This window comes from Serinus canaria, chromosome 12 (genome assembly GCF_022539315.1).
Source record: "Serinus canaria isolate serCan28SL12 chromosome 12, serCan2020, whole genome shotgun sequence".
Lineage (NCBI taxonomy): Eukaryota > Metazoa > Chordata > Aves > Passeriformes > Fringillidae > Serinus > Serinus canaria.
Window position 1 is genome coordinate 584,471 of NC_066326.1, and position 14,459 is coordinate 598,929.

Consider the following 14,459-nt stretch of genomic DNA (forward strand, 5'->3'; position numbering starts at 1 on the left):
GGTGCCTGGTGCTGCCTGCTCAGAACAGGAGCTGCTGGTCCCAGACCTTCCCTCGAGGTCACTGAGTGAGCTGGCACGTGAGGAGCTGGCACACTGGGTGCTGGCACTCGGGGAGCTGGCACAGAGCTGTTGCACGGGGTGCTGGCACACAGCTGGCACTCGGGGAGCTGGCACACAGCTGTTGCACTGGGTGCTGGCACACTCGGGGAGCTGGCACACAGCTGGCACACTGGGTGCTGGCACTCGGGGAGCTGGCACACAGCTGGCACACACGGGGAGCTGGCACACAGCTGGCACACTGGGTGCTGGCACTCGGGGAGCTGGCACACAGCTGGCACTCGGGGAGCTGGCACACAGCTGTTGCACTGGGTGCTGGCACACTCGGGGAGCTGGCACACAGCTGGCACACTGGGTGCTGGCACTCGGGGAGCTGGCACACAGCTGGCACACACGGGGAGCTGGCACACAGCTGGCACACTGGGTGCTGGCACTCGGGGAGCTGGCACACAGCTGGCACACACGGGGAGCTGGCACACAGCTGGCACACTGGGTGCTGGCACTCGGGGAGCTGGCACAGAGCTGTTGCACTGGGTGCTGGCACACAGCTGGCACTCGGGGAGCTGTCCCAGTGCCCCGGGCTGGCACTGCCCTGGGCTGGAGAGGTTCCCTTGCCGCCAGGACTGGGCAATGAGAGCTCAGGACACGGGAGGTGGACTGGGCACCCCGGGAGGGACCTGTGGCTGCTGGGGACAGGTCAGGGGCTCTCGAGGCCACTTCTCCAAGGGAGCTGTGTTTGCTGGCAGGAGTTAAAAATCAAAACCCTTTTGGTTGAAGGAGGGTCTGTTTTGATAGAAGAACAGGTGTTCTGGAATTGGAACCCCTCACACTAACAGAGGAATTGAAGATGAATCACAGCTACCTGCTGGGCAAGCCCAACACCAGGATCTGCTGCCCAGAGGAGAGAATAGTCGTGGTTCTGTCCCACCTGGCACTGGAGGAGCCAGAGGGCCTGAATTCAAAACGGTTTGGACAAAATGGTGAGTTGGCTCCAAAACAACCACCTGGAACTAAATAAAGAAGAGCGTGAATTACCAGCTTCAGGAAGAAGGTAAACACATTACTGCAAATGGGAAGTAATTAGTGAGGCTGAAAAGTTTGTGTAAATGTAGCTGGGCTTCATTTCTGTAGTGGAAGCTCACTGCTCTGGTTAATTATTTGGCCCTACAGAGGCATTCCTGGAGCCTGGACTGGGGGTTTCATTGCAGGTATTTGGTGGGAGAGAAATGGGGGCTGTGTGGAAGCACCCTCACCTATGTGGGCATTCCCAGACTCACACATATCTACTGAATTATCCCTAGGATTGCAGCCTCCTTCCTATCACTTGGCTAAGATTGTTGTAGTGATGAGCACCAAACTTGACTCACTTTCCTTTATATACATATGCAAATAAATGTATAATTTGCATATGAATATATTAAAACAGACTATATTCTGCTTTTGTTCCTACTCTTCTATCTTTACCTTACAAAATCTCAGCTAGATCTTGCTGTTTATATTTTGTTCAAAGAGAAAAGTGCCTTGCTTTAGTGGACAGAAGTGTCAGTGTGTGTGCAGGGGCTGCAGGCAGTGCTGGGCCTGGACTAGCCTGGCTGATCCATACCTCTGGCTCTGGGAGGGTTTAGTGAGTGTCCCAGATCCAGGAGGTGACAGTGGGTGTGCAGGTCCTGTAGCACCTGTCACTGCTGCAGGTGTGGATCCCAGTGCCACCTGCACAGCCCCAGGGCTCTGGGTCTCACTTTGCTTTTCATTCCTTGATGGTGAGTGGGAGTTCAGGGCCCTGCACTGAACAGCTTGAAGTTACACACCAATGTAGTAATCCCCCCCAAAGCAGTAAAATGATTGTGTTATCTCCCAACAGCTTGAACCTGAAGCCTCTGTTAAAAACCACATGGATACATATTTCAACTTTATTATCCCCACTTGTTACTCCCAGGGTCTGGGCAGGCTCCGTTGGTTTTATGGGCTTTGAGGCCATAATGGGATGAAGCAAGGAACATTTTAGCACAACCAGCGTCCTTGGGAGCCCTGTGCAGGCCTGGCTGCTCAGGGAGGTGCCCGGGCAGAGCCTCTGTCCCCCTTTGCTGGGCTCGGGGTGGGATGGGCAGCTGGGAGGGGGGGAGTTCCACAGACACCATCCTGCATCCTCCCTGTGAGGCTCTGCCCAGCCTGGCTGGGACTGTCTGGGAGACAGGATCAGCCCGGATTATCGGATCAGCAGGATCCATAGCCTGCTCTCCCCTAAATGGGTTTAAGCTCGTTGATTTGATCAGAGCCCTGCTGCAGTGGCCCAGGGCTCACCCTGGGGCAGGAGGTGGCAGCTCTGGGATGTGTCTGCACAGAGTGCCAGCGATCCCGGGGATGGAAATGTGTTCTGGCTCACTGCCAGGAGGTTCAGGCTCTTTTTCCAGGATTTAGCTCCCAAAGCTGGATGAGCCTGACTCGGGCTCTGGTGCTGGTGAGGGCTGGAGGCCACGGGAGCAGGGATTTCAGTGAGGATCCAGAGGAAATGGTTTGAATCCCATAAACCTTTTAGGGACATGGTGTGAAAAGTTCTCTAACACTCAGTAAGTTTAGTGTAGTCCCACACTTCCTTTCTCTGGGGGAAGAGAAAAGAAGAAATTATCTTGATATGTGCATGAACTTGTGTAAATTCTCTTTGTGCTGTGAATGCTTTATAGAGCTCAAGACTGCAGCATCCAAGTCGATCCTCCCTTCTCCATTTCTCTGCGTACACAAGTCAGCTTCTCTGGCTCCTTCTCCCCTCCCAGTAATGTTCTGATGATTCAGTTTCCAAAACCTTGCCCAGCCATGGCACAAGTCTGACAGCCAGGTAGTGTGCTGGGCCAGCAATTCTGGGACTGACCATGGGCTGCAGGGTTTTTTCTGATTTTTTTTTTTTTAATTGTGATCAATCTGAGTACTAGGTTTTGGCTGGGTTTTTTTGTTGTCGTTGTTGTTTTTCAGCTAAGAAATAGAAATAGCATGGCCAGAGGACGGTGCAGGCGGGGTGTGATGGATGACACAGCATTACCCAGGAGTGTGACTGTCACCTGCATCTGAGCACAAAGCTCTGGACTTGGTTTATGGTCAGTGAGCTCAGTAACACAGGAATTGGGTGTATGGGTTTGGGACCAAACAGTTCTGTGCATTGCTGATATTTCCACGCTTTGTCTCCAAAGCCTTGTTTCCTTTGGTGCAGATTACAATGTTGAGTGTGTATTTTTCTGGAAATCAGCACATCAGCTGGTGAGCCATGGAGGAATCTGATATCAGACTTGAGAATTTACTCAAGGGCACATTTAAGAAAGACACGGGAAAGTTGTGATTTACTGTGCCCTTAGGATGTTCCCAAGCCTGATTTAACACCCAGCATTCATCAGCTCTGTGTGGAAGCACAGGTATGCCTTTTCCTGAAGATGAGTACATGGCACTGCTCATCTCCGTGCTTTTAGATTTAACACAGTTAGGCTTCCTGCAGGCTGAGTGCAAGAGATGAGGACTAGGAAGAAATGCTAGGATAAAGAGAAGTTGTCATGCAAGAGCAGCCAGGTACCAGAGCCTGGCTCTCCAGCCTGCAGTGCCTGCTGTGGGCTGCAGCCATGCACGAGTTCATGGGCGGCTGCAGCTCCATCTGCAAAGCTGTGGCCTGGGCTTGACATTTTGCCAGCCCTCTTCTGTCCTGGGGACCATAAAGTTGTGATTCCAGATAGCTATTGGAAAAACAGCTATTTCAGATCCAGCAGCAAACCAAAGTGCAATTAAATTTAGCTTTATTTAGTGTTTGTGCTTTTGATTATCCCAAAGCATGTATTTTAAAATAAAAATGTTTCCAACTCTATGGCATCCCTGAACATTTAAAGCTGGAAGAAGTAGGAGATGACTCAGAAAACCCTTTGATTCTCACAGGATTCTTTGCTTCAAAATCACATGTGTTTGGGTTTTAGTTGTGGAGCAGCTGCAGCTTTGCCTGAATAAGGACTGAGCATCTCTGGCTGTTGAGGGGCCAATGCCCAGCCCTGTTGGGATCACCTGGGGAAGGGCCCCAGGAGCTGGAGGTTATCCTGATCAATCCCCAGCCTTCAGGCCCCGGGTGTGCAATCCTCACTGAGCTCCTGCCCTCCGAGGCAGAGCGTGTCAGAGCATGTGGCCCTGGGAGCAGTGTGGCATTGGCATGGGGACAAACTGGGTCAATCCTGGCACAGCTCTTCCCCAGCTGAGCACCTGGGACTCCTTGCTGCCATCAAATGCATTTCAGAGCTGCACAGCACTCCTGCAGGTGCTCAGCTGCCACGGGTAGGGGTGCACCAGGGCCACTGGGCTTTCCCAGCAGTTCAGGTCTGTTCTGGAAGGGAGCTGGGTCTGTGCAGCTGTGAGTGACACCTCATCCAAGGCCAGAGAGGAGCAGTGGCTGCTCTGCCTCACCTCAGGCACCATCTCACCGCTGCTGAGCCACACCTGAGTCCCCAAGGAACTGAGCAGAAGCCAAGGGCAAACCTTTCCTTGCCTCCACTTTACCCCCAGTCACCTCCTCCCTGAGAGCTCTCCCAGAACCAGCAGAATAGTAAAAAAAGAAGCATTGCACATGGTGAGCAGCGATTCCCACAGCCGTTTTATTGCCTGAAGGAGGAAGAACGTGAACCCTAGAGGGAAGAACGTGCCAAAGTATGTAACATTTCTTCATCTTGCGTGGAGCTAAAACTTCCCAAAAATCTTTAAAAATAGCTGCAGGGATGTTTGTTCAGGGTCTAAGGCTGGGCTGAGGAGAATTTGAGATATTGGAAGTGGGGAGCAAAGGGTGGTGATGCTGGGAGCCTTCAGGGCTGCTGGGCTGAGGGGTGGACTGGGAGGGTTCCATGCTCTTCTCAGCATCCCACCTGCACTTCCAGGTTCTGGATCCCTTCTAGGGAGCCTGGAAATGGGGACAACCATTGAGCTGTGCTGAAGAGCTGGTGACAAATGGTGTCACTCATAGCTACTGCTCCATCTTTTATAGAAATAATACTCTGAAATCTTCCTCCTGAAAGAAAAGGGAAGTTCTTGGTGGGTGTGTAATTGCCAAGTGACCAACTCCTGAGCCTGCTCCTCGGACGAGGCCGGGCTGGCATCTACGGGGGGACCTTCCCTGGCGTCCTGCGACGGCAGCTCCGGCGGGCCAGGGCTGGGGGTGAGCCCGGGGCGTGCCCCCACCCACCCTCCGCTGCGTGCCCGGAGCCGCGACACCGGGGGCTTCGGGCTATCGGCTGCGCTGGCCCCCGCCCATCCCCGCAGCCTCGCTCCGCCGCTCCCCCTCGCGGCACCGCTCCGGGGAACCGGGGCTGCCCGAGAGGGGCTGCGGGGAACCGGGGCTGCCCGGGGGAGAGGGGCTGCGGGGAACCGGGGCTGCCCGAGAGGAGAGGGGCTACGGGAACCGGGGCTGTCCGGGGGAGAGGGGCTGCGGGGAACCGGGGCTGTCCGAGAGGGGCTGCGGGAAACCGGGGCTGCCCGAGAGGAGCGGGGCGCAGAGAACCGGGGCTGCCCGAGAGGGGCTGCGGGGAACCGGGGCTGCGGGAAACCGGGGCTGCCCGAGAGGAGCGGGGCCGCAGAGAACCGGGGCTGCCCGAGAGGGGCTGCGGGGAACCGGGGCTGCCGGTGGGGTGCGTGAACGGCCGCGCTCCGGGGAGGGCGAGGGGAAGATGCTGAGGCGGGTCCGGGTGCGGGGCCAGAGGCCGCGGGCGGGCCCCGAGGGGCCGGGCCGGGACCCGCCTCTGCCCGCCGCCCCCGCCGCTCGCCCGGCCCCTGCGCCGGGGCTGGTGGCGGGGCAGCAGCCGGCGGAGACGCCGAGTGACCGGCGGGGGGACAGGGAGGAGCCGCGGGGAGCCGCCAGCCGGGGCACGGGGACAGGGACGGGAGGGCAGAGAGAGCGGCACTGCGGAGAGGGGACGGCAGGGGACACGGAGGGGGGGCACACGGAGAGCCGTGGAATACTGAGAGCCGAGGAGACGCGGAGAGAAAGCGGCGGGGACACCCGGCTATCGTACAGGAACGCATCGGTAGGGGCTCTGCCCACTCTCTGCCCGCTCTCTGTCCTCACCCTGCCCCAGGCTCGATGCTGGCCGGCGCTGGCCATGGAGAAGCTGTACCTGGCGGGGAGCAGCACCTGGATCACCAACGGCTCCCTGGGGAACGGCAGCCTCCGGCTGGAGAACCTGAGCGCCGGCAGGAACAGCACCGCCGACCCCCTGAAGAGGAACGAGGACATGGCCAAGGTGGAGGTGACAGTCCTGTGCCTCATCCTGTTCCTCGCCCTGACCGGCAACCTGTGCGTGCTCCTGGCCATCCACACCACCCGCCACAAGCACTCCCGCATGTACTTCTTCATGAAGCACCTGAGCATCGCTGACCTGGTCGTGGCCATCTTCCAGGTGCTGCCCCAGCTCATCTGGGACATCACCTTCAGGTTCTACGGGCCAGACTTCCTCTGCCGCTTGATCAAGTACCTGCAGGTGGTGGGAATGTTCGCTTCCACCTACATGCTCCTGCTGATGTCCCTGGACCGCTGCTTGGCCATCTGTCAGCCGCTGAGGTCCCTGCACAGGAGAGCTGACCGGGTCTCTGTCCTCCTCACCTGGCTGCTGTGCCTGCTGGTCAGCATCCCTCAGATCCACATATTTTCTCTAAGGGATGTGGGGAATGGGGTTTATGACTGTTGGGCAGATTTCATCCAGCCCTGGGGACCAAAAGCCTATGTTACCTGGATCACCCTCATGGTCTATATCATCCCTGTGTTGATGCTGAGCATCTGCTATGGCTTAATCAGCTTCAAAATCTGGCAGAACGTGAAGCTGAAGACGGCTCACGGGCCCAGCACGGGCCTGGGCTCGGGCTCCCGCGGCGGGATGGTGTTTGCCAGGGTCAGCAGCACCAGGCTCATCTCTAAAGCCAAGATCCGGACAGTCAAAATGACCTTTATCATCGTGCTGGCCTTCATCGTGTGCTGGACTCCCTTCTTCTTCGTGCAGATGTGGTCTGTGTGGGACACCAACGCCCCGCAGGAAGGTACAGCTCCCCTCCCTCTCCCTGCTGGCCTTGGGGCTCCGCTCAGCACCCTGGGGACACCCGGGGGAACTGCTCCGGGCTGGGCTTGGGGCTGGGAGGGAGAGGGGAGAAAGTTCTGGACACAGAAACCCCGGCAGGCAGCAGTGGCTGAGCTGCAGCTTCCCCGGGCCAAGGGCTGCAGGAGCTCCAGCAAACTCCAGGCCACTGCAGCTCAGGGGCTGGGCAGTGCAGAGGGTGGGGGCTGTCCCGGGGTGGCCACTGTCCCTGCAGGGTGGCTGTCCCGGGGTGGCCACTGTCCCTGCAGGGTGGCTGTCCCTGGGTGCTACTCTGGGGTCCCTGGAGATTCCCTTCCCACCCTGGGTGCTGGGACATGCTGCAGGCTGTGTGGGAGCTCAGGAGAAAGCTGCACAGCCTGAATTCCTGTCCTTTGTTGTATCTTTGTTTCTTCCTCACTGACTTTTTGCTTTCTGCTCTTGGTCTCTTCCCCCTCTCCTCCTGCTCCATCCACCCCGGCACTCTGCTGCTGTTATTTTATCTCTGACTGGAGCATGGTTCCCGTAGAAAAACCCTGATTTATGAGCAAAACCTTTTCCTAAAGATGTAGTGTCATGGATTTGCCAGTTTTTATATTTGGGCTGGCTGCTGTCATCCCTGAAGTTGCAGATAGAACAGAAAGTGTCACCCTGCCTGGTCTGACACGGCTGGAGCTGTGCAGGTCTGTGCTGTCCCCGCCAGACGGGAGAACTACCTAGGAGACCTTAAGCAAAAACTCTTCACGACTTTGTGAGGTGGGAGAAGGGGCAGAAAAATGCACTCCGGGATGAGAGCGCCTCGGACAGACTGACCCGGGCTCAGCAGGAGAGCGCGGGTGCCAGAGACCGGGGAGGAGCTGCTCCCTGGCGGCCCGGGCTGTGCCTGCCGGGCTCGGGGCAGCTCGCAGGGCACCGCTGCCGAGCACAGCCCTGCCCGTGCCGAGCCCCATCCCCGCGGCACAGCCCTGTGCAAGCCCCGTGTGCCCCTGGGCTGCCCAGGGAGCCGGGCAGCCGTGCTTTGCCTCTCCTGCTTCTCTCTGCTCCATTTATTTCAGAAGTGGAATGTGGCTCATGCACCTCCCTGGGTGCTCCAGGGGTTTTCCACCTGATCCAGGCTGGTCAAAACTTCCAGCTCCTAGACGGGCTCTGGGCTGAAGCAGCCCTCCCTCGTGCTGTATTTTAACCCTGCAGTCCTGAGGCTGCCCCTCCCTTCCCGGCACGCAGCCCTCGGCAGCACCCCGATCTCTGCTGCTTTGCTGACCCTCGATGGACAGGATTTGTCCACCCCAATCCTTCTGACTGCGTGGAGAACCTTTCCCTGCTCACCTGTGCAGCAGGCCTTGCAGCACTTTTCCCTTTTCCCTTTTCTTTCCCCTCCTCCCTGCTGTGAGGCACGAGTGCTCTCCAGCCCCGGGGGCTGTGCCCCACTCCCCACTCCCACCTCGGTCTCGCTCCTGCGGCACAGGGTGGGAGCTCTGACACCTCTTGCTGGAGGCTTTCACGGCACGGGAGAAAAGCCTGGGGTGGATACAAGTGCTGGGAGACCCCCGGCTTTCCTTCCAGGCTCTCCTGCTCCTTTTGGCTGCCCAGAGGCACGAGGGGGGCAGCACCTCTCTGCAGAGCACCGGGGCTTTGCCTGCAGCACTGCCACAGCCTTGCCCTGAGCCCGGATCCCTTCCCTGTGCTGAGGCTCGGGTGCTGTGCCCGGGCAGCCTGGTGGGTGCAGGAGAGGGGTACCCCGTGCTGGGAAGGGAATGTGGCTGTTCCTCCCCTCACAGCTGTGTGGGCACAGGAGAAGGAGGGCAGGCGGTCCCTGGGTGCCAGCAGCAATGGGGGCACAACTGCACCCCATGAGCTGCCTGGGGGTGACTGGCCAGGCAGCAGAGATCCCCCTTAGGTGGCCACACAGCCCAGAGCCCCTGTAAGGTGGGTGGGAGATACAAGTTATGATCCAGGTGCTGGTTTAAGCACTGGGGACCCTCCACAGGAGGCTCCTGCTGCACACACTTCACAGGGAACACCTCTGGGGTTCTGAGCTCGGGGTCAGAGCTGGCTCAAGGCACCTGAGAGGGCAGCAGCAGGCTGTGAAGCACCACGGCTGTTCTACCTTCACCTCGGGGTCCCTTCCCCTCGGGACAGGTGCCCTGACACGGGAGCTGTGAGCCATGGCCACAGTCAGTGCTGGGAGCTGGGGACCCCCTCGTCCCATCCCTCCTGTGCTGGGCGTTGGCAGAGCCCGCCCAGCCCTGCTGGGGCACAGCCTGCACCTCTGCCCACCCTCCAGCAGTGCCTGGGGACAGGGCCATCCCTGAGGGACACAGCTGGCAGGTTCAGCACCCCTCGGGGGTCTCTGGTGCTGCAGCCAGGCAGGGGAGCAATCCACCCTCCAGACCTGCCCTGCAGTAAGCTCCCTGAAATTCAATTTGCCTCCTGCAGAGAGGAAGAGCTGAGTCAGCCCTGGCTGGATGTTTTCAAGTGGGTAGAAACAGTGGGATGTATTTCAGGTCTTGTGCCTCCGTGTGGAATTATTTTTTAGCCTATACTTGAAATTAATTATTATTGAAATATTATTATTACTTGAAATTAATTATTAATTATTTTTAGAATATACTTGAAATTAAAAGTAGTTGGAGCAGATGTCACAAGAGCAGGAATTACGCATCCATTGGCTAAAGGTGAATTTGCAAGGCAGCATTTATAGTCTCATTTCTTCACTGGTCTAAAAGCTGCCAGTGGATTTTTGCAGAGGCACGAAGGGGCCAGGAAGAGCCAAAGCAGCCGAGTTCATCCTCACTGCTGGTGCTTCCTCTGGGAGCAGAGGGGCTGAGGAGACGAGCTGGAGCACAGGGGGCAGGATAAAGGCTCCATCTCCACCTGCAGCCGCCTCATGGAGGACGTGCCCCTTGTCCCGGTGCCATGGCAGATGCCAGTGCCCTTGTCACCAGACAGTGCTGATCCAGCCTCTCGGGTGGGACAGTCGGTACTTTGTGCCCTGGGCACAGGGAGCAGTGGCAGGGACTCGATGTCCTGGCACTGCCCTGCCACCATCCCCTGCCACCGGGGGATGCCAAGCTCCCTGGAGTGGGAACGTCCTCCTCCCTGGCAGAGCACTGTGTGGGGAACATTCACTCGAGGGAAAGAAAGATGAGTGGAGAAAGGTGAGAGCACCGGGCAGAGGGCTCAGCCAGGGCCGGGCTGGCCGCGGGGACAGCCCAGGAGCAGGGGACGGAGGGCTGGAAGCCGAGAGCCTGTCCCAAATCAGCCTCTGCTGTGCAAGGGTGAGCCACGGCCTCTGCTTGCTCCCAGAGCGGCTCTGAGCCATGGCAGCCACGGTCCCGTCCCTGCTCAGGGCACCTGGAGGCGTGCGGGCTGTGCCGGGGCACCTCTGCCCACTGAGCGGCTCCAGGGAGCGCCGGAGCGAGCGGGGAAAGGCAGCTCTAGGGGAGAAAAACCGAACCCCGAGGCGCTGGAACTGGGACTCGCCCCCTCCTTCCCTCCCCTGCAGCAGCAGCTCTCCTTTCCCGGGATGTCCCTGCGGGTTCTCCTTTCCCGGGATGTCCCTGCGGGTTCTCCTTTCCCGGGATGTCCCTGCGGGTTCTCCTTTTCCCGGGCTGTTCCTGCGGGCTCTCCTTTTCCCGGGATGTCCCTGCAGGCTCTCTCCTTTCCCGGGCTGTTCCTGCGGGCTCTCTGCTTTCCCTGCTGTCCCTGCGGGCTCTCTCCTTTCCCGGGCTGTTCCTGCGGGCTCTCTGCTTTCCCTGCTGTTCCTGAGGGCTCTCTCCTTTCCCGGGATGTCCCCGCAGGCTCTCTCCTTTCCCTGCTGTCCCTGCAGGCTCTCTCCTTTTCCCGGGCTGTCCCTGCGGGTTCTCTCCTTTCCCTGCTGTTCCTGCGGGCTCTCTCCTTTCCCGGGATGTCCCTGCGGGCTCTCTCCTTTCCCTGCTGTCCCTGTGGGCTCTCCTTTCCCGGAATGTCCCTGCGGCCTCTCTCCTTTTCCCTGCTGTCCCTGCAGGCTCTCTCCTTTCCCGGGATGTCCCTGCAGGCTCTCTCCTTTTCCCGGGCTGTCCCTGCGGGCTCTCCTTTCCCTGTCGGGGAGGGGTCTCAGGGTGCCGGCACTGTGGGGCTCTGGCAGGGGCGGTGTGCCGTGCCCTGACACCGCCGTGCCTGTCTCGCAGCCTCTCCCTTCATCATCGCCATGCTCCTGGCCAGCCTCAACAGCTGCTGCAACCCCTGGATCTACATGCTCTACACCGGGCACCTCTTCCACGACCTGATGCGCCGCTTCCTCTGCTGCTCCACGCGCTACCTGAAGTCGCGGCCGGCGTGTGAGCTGAGCAAGAAGAGCAACTCGTCCTCCTTCGTCCTCAGCTGCAGGGCCACGAGCCAGAGGAGCTTCGTGCAGCCGTCCACGACCTGAGGCGGCGGCCAGCCGGGACCTTGTGCCTCTGCTGCGCTGCTCCCGTGCGGAAAAGCCGGGCCGGACAGGAGGGGTCTGTACACAGGTGTATATATGGCTGTAAGCATGTACAGAGGCGTTATTTAACCCAGACGGGAGCGGGCGAGGAATTCTGTGCCCAAGTTTCAGTGCTGCCTGGGATTAGACAGCAGGAACGCGTTCCTGAGCCCCAAACCCTGACCTCAGTGGCTTGTGGATGCCACCAGGAGGGACAAAGGACGCGGTGCAGCTGGGGCAGGTGCGATGGAAGCACAGGAAGATGGGTGTCACCCCGGTATGTGGCTGGGCACTGTCCTACCTCCTCCTGCAGCAGGATCCTGCAGGATGGCAGCACCTGGCACCGCGCTCTCAGCACTGTGCCCGCTTTGCTTGCAGCCTGTGGGGCAGAGGCAGCCCCGTCCCTGCAGCCCTGAACCATGCCAGCCTGCACCATGCCAGCCCTGCAGCCCTGCACAATGCCAGCCCTGCAGCCCTGCAGCTCTGAACCATGCCAGCCTGCACCATGCCAGCCTGCACCATGCCAGCCCTGCAGCCCTGCACCATGCCGGCCTGCACCATGCCAGCCCTGCAGCCCTGCACCATGCCAGCCCTGCAGCCCTGCAACTCTGAACCATGCCAGCCTGCACTATGCCAGCCTGCACCATGCCAGCCCTGCAGCCCTGCACCAGGCCTGCCCTGCTCCCCCTGCCTGGGCCACAGACAAGGGCACTCACTCCTGAGGTCAGCAGGGACCAGCCTCGAAGGGACAGCGCTGTGGCCCGGGTGTCCCCAGCCCAGCTCTGCTCCCTGTGCCCAGGGAGGCTGGGCAGGAGCCCGGGGCACGGCTGGGGCCGGGATCCGGGATGCGGGCAGTGACCCTGGCCGAGAGTGCCGAGCAGCTCCTGCTCGGGGGGTGCGGGATGCGGGCGGGCCCTGGCTCCGACAGGGACATTCCTGTCGTGTCCCCGAGCCAGGCTCGGCCCTGGCTCGCCGCAGGTCCCAGCAAGCCTCCCACAGCTCCGTGCCAATCGCTCTCTCCATGGCACAGGGCATGCTCACGGCGTGGATTTTTATTGTTGACAAATACTGTAAATAAAGTTTTCTGACTGCGTCTGGTGGAAGGCGGGCGGGAGGCGCGGGGGGAGCGCTGCTGAGGGATCGAAAGGATGGATGGAAAGCGCCGAGAGCCCGCAGCCAGCCGCGCTCGCTGCCTGCGCAGCGCTGCCCCAGCAGCGGGACCTGCCCCCAGCGGCACACAGCTGGCTGCGACACGGGCACTGCCGGGGTCGCAGCTGGGGCTCTCAAAGGGCGATGTAATCGGGCCTTTCATGATGGGAATGAACATGAAAAATGCATTTGAATGTGTCCTTTATTTCTTCACTGTAGCCAGCAGGTCCATTTGCACCTTTCCTATCCTGACATTCCTTGGATCTGTTTTTGGTGGGAGCTCCAAGCGAGCTCTCAGCACATTTGCTGACTGGCTGAAATCCTCAGGACACCATGGAGCATTTTCTTCCCTCATTCACCTTCCTTCTCCTTGAGAGCCACACAGTCCTGCACCAAAGAAGGAAGGAGGGCTCTCCCTCTCTGGAGAGTCTGAGGTGCATCCCCCCCGCCAGGGAGGATCGGGAGCCGTGGATGTTACTGGGATGGAGCACGGAGAAGGGAGGGAGCTTTGGGACACACAGGGAATTGCCCTCCAGCCCCGGCTGCAATTTCTGGAGGTGTCTGGGGGTCAGGCAGGGTCATGCCCCACTCCTGGAGGTTCTGCAGCTGAGAGGGGCCGTGGCTGAGCTCCTGCACCAGCCCCAGGCTGCGGCAGAGGGGGGACAGCAAGAGCAGCTGTGGGAGTGCCCAGGTGAATGCTCTGCCAAAGGCTTTTCAGGAGGGCGAAAAGTGGAACAGAGGTGCTGACAGGTGAGCAGTGTGTGCCCCAGGTGTTGGGAGCCCAGGGAACAGTGTGGGGGAACTTCAGCATTTCAGGCTTTTTTGGGTTCAGGCAGTGAGCTACTAGAACAACACCACCACCAACAACAAAAAGTAGTATAAGCCACAATTGATTTTAATTATTTTAATTCCCACAAAAAATGAAGTGGTTTTTGAGACTTTCCCCCACCTCCCTATAATTACCTAAATATCTTTTTTTTTTAAATCACTCCATCCTCGGGATGTTTGCTGGAGCTTGGGTACCACATTGCTATGGAATAACAGCAGTATACAATCCCAAGCCCTTGGAAGAGCTCCAGCAGAAACCCTGGCTCTTTCTCATCCTTGGCGTGGCACTAGAGGAGTCTTGGCTCCAAGTCTTTGTTGGAATCCAAGGGGAAGGCGCACATGGAGACAATTGAGAGCAGCCTCTGAACAAGGAGACCTCCTGGGCCCTGGTTCAGCAAAGCACTTAAGGCTGGAGCCAAAAGAGCCTTCAGGGGCCTCAAAGTGAAAGTGCAGCTCCGTGGAAGAGGGAGCCACCAGTTAATTGACAGTACAGGGGAGGAAACAGCTCTGAGCTGCACCTCTTGCCCCTGGCTCCTCTCTCCCTGTGGCTGGAGCAGCAGGGTCCCAGCAGAGGCTCCTTCCTCTGCTCTCGCCATCCATCAGGACAGAGGGACAGCCTGGCCTGTGGGATGCACAGCCTGTGTGGCCTGTGGGGTGCACAGCCCGTGTTTATGGATGGGGTGCACAGCCCGTGTTTATGGTTGGGATGCACAGCCCGTGTGGCTGCATGGGGTGCACAGCCTGTGTTTATGGATGGGATGCACAGCCCGTGTTTATGGATGGGGTGCACAGCCCGTGTGGCCTGTGGGGTGCACAGCCCGTGTGGATGGATGGGGTGCACAGCCCGTGTGGATGGATGGGGTGCATGGGGTGCACAGCCCGTGTGGATGGATGGGGTGCATGGGGTG

The 14,459-nt window shown here is 59.1% G+C and overlaps 1 protein-coding gene across 1 annotated transcript; it reads left to right on the forward strand.

Annotated features, from left to right (window-relative positions):
* Nucleotides 1-5,865: 5,865 nt before the first annotated feature.
* On the forward strand, nt 5,866-12,840 carry OXTR (oxytocin receptor). Its single transcript, XM_009099345.4, has 2 exons — nt 5,866-7,095; nt 11,297-12,840. The coding sequence occupies exons 1-2, from the start codon at nt 6,165-6,167 to the stop codon at nt 11,536-11,538; spliced, it is 1,173 nt and encodes a 390-aa protein (XP_009097593.1). The 5' UTR covers nt 5,866-6,164; the 3' UTR covers nt 11,539-12,840.
* The last annotated feature ends 1,619 nt before the right edge of the window (nt 12,841-14,459 follow it).

Excerpts from the sequence above, each read along its gene's own strand:
- OXTR (XM_009099345.4), top strand. The coding sequence starts at position 6,165 with ATGGAGAAGCTGTACCTGGCGGGGAGCAGCACCTGGATCACCAACGGC. Across the intron at positions 7,096-11,296 it reads CACCAACGCCCCGCAGGAAG|CCTCTCCCTTCATCATCGCC; the intron begins GTACAGCTCCCC and ends CCTGTCTCGCAG.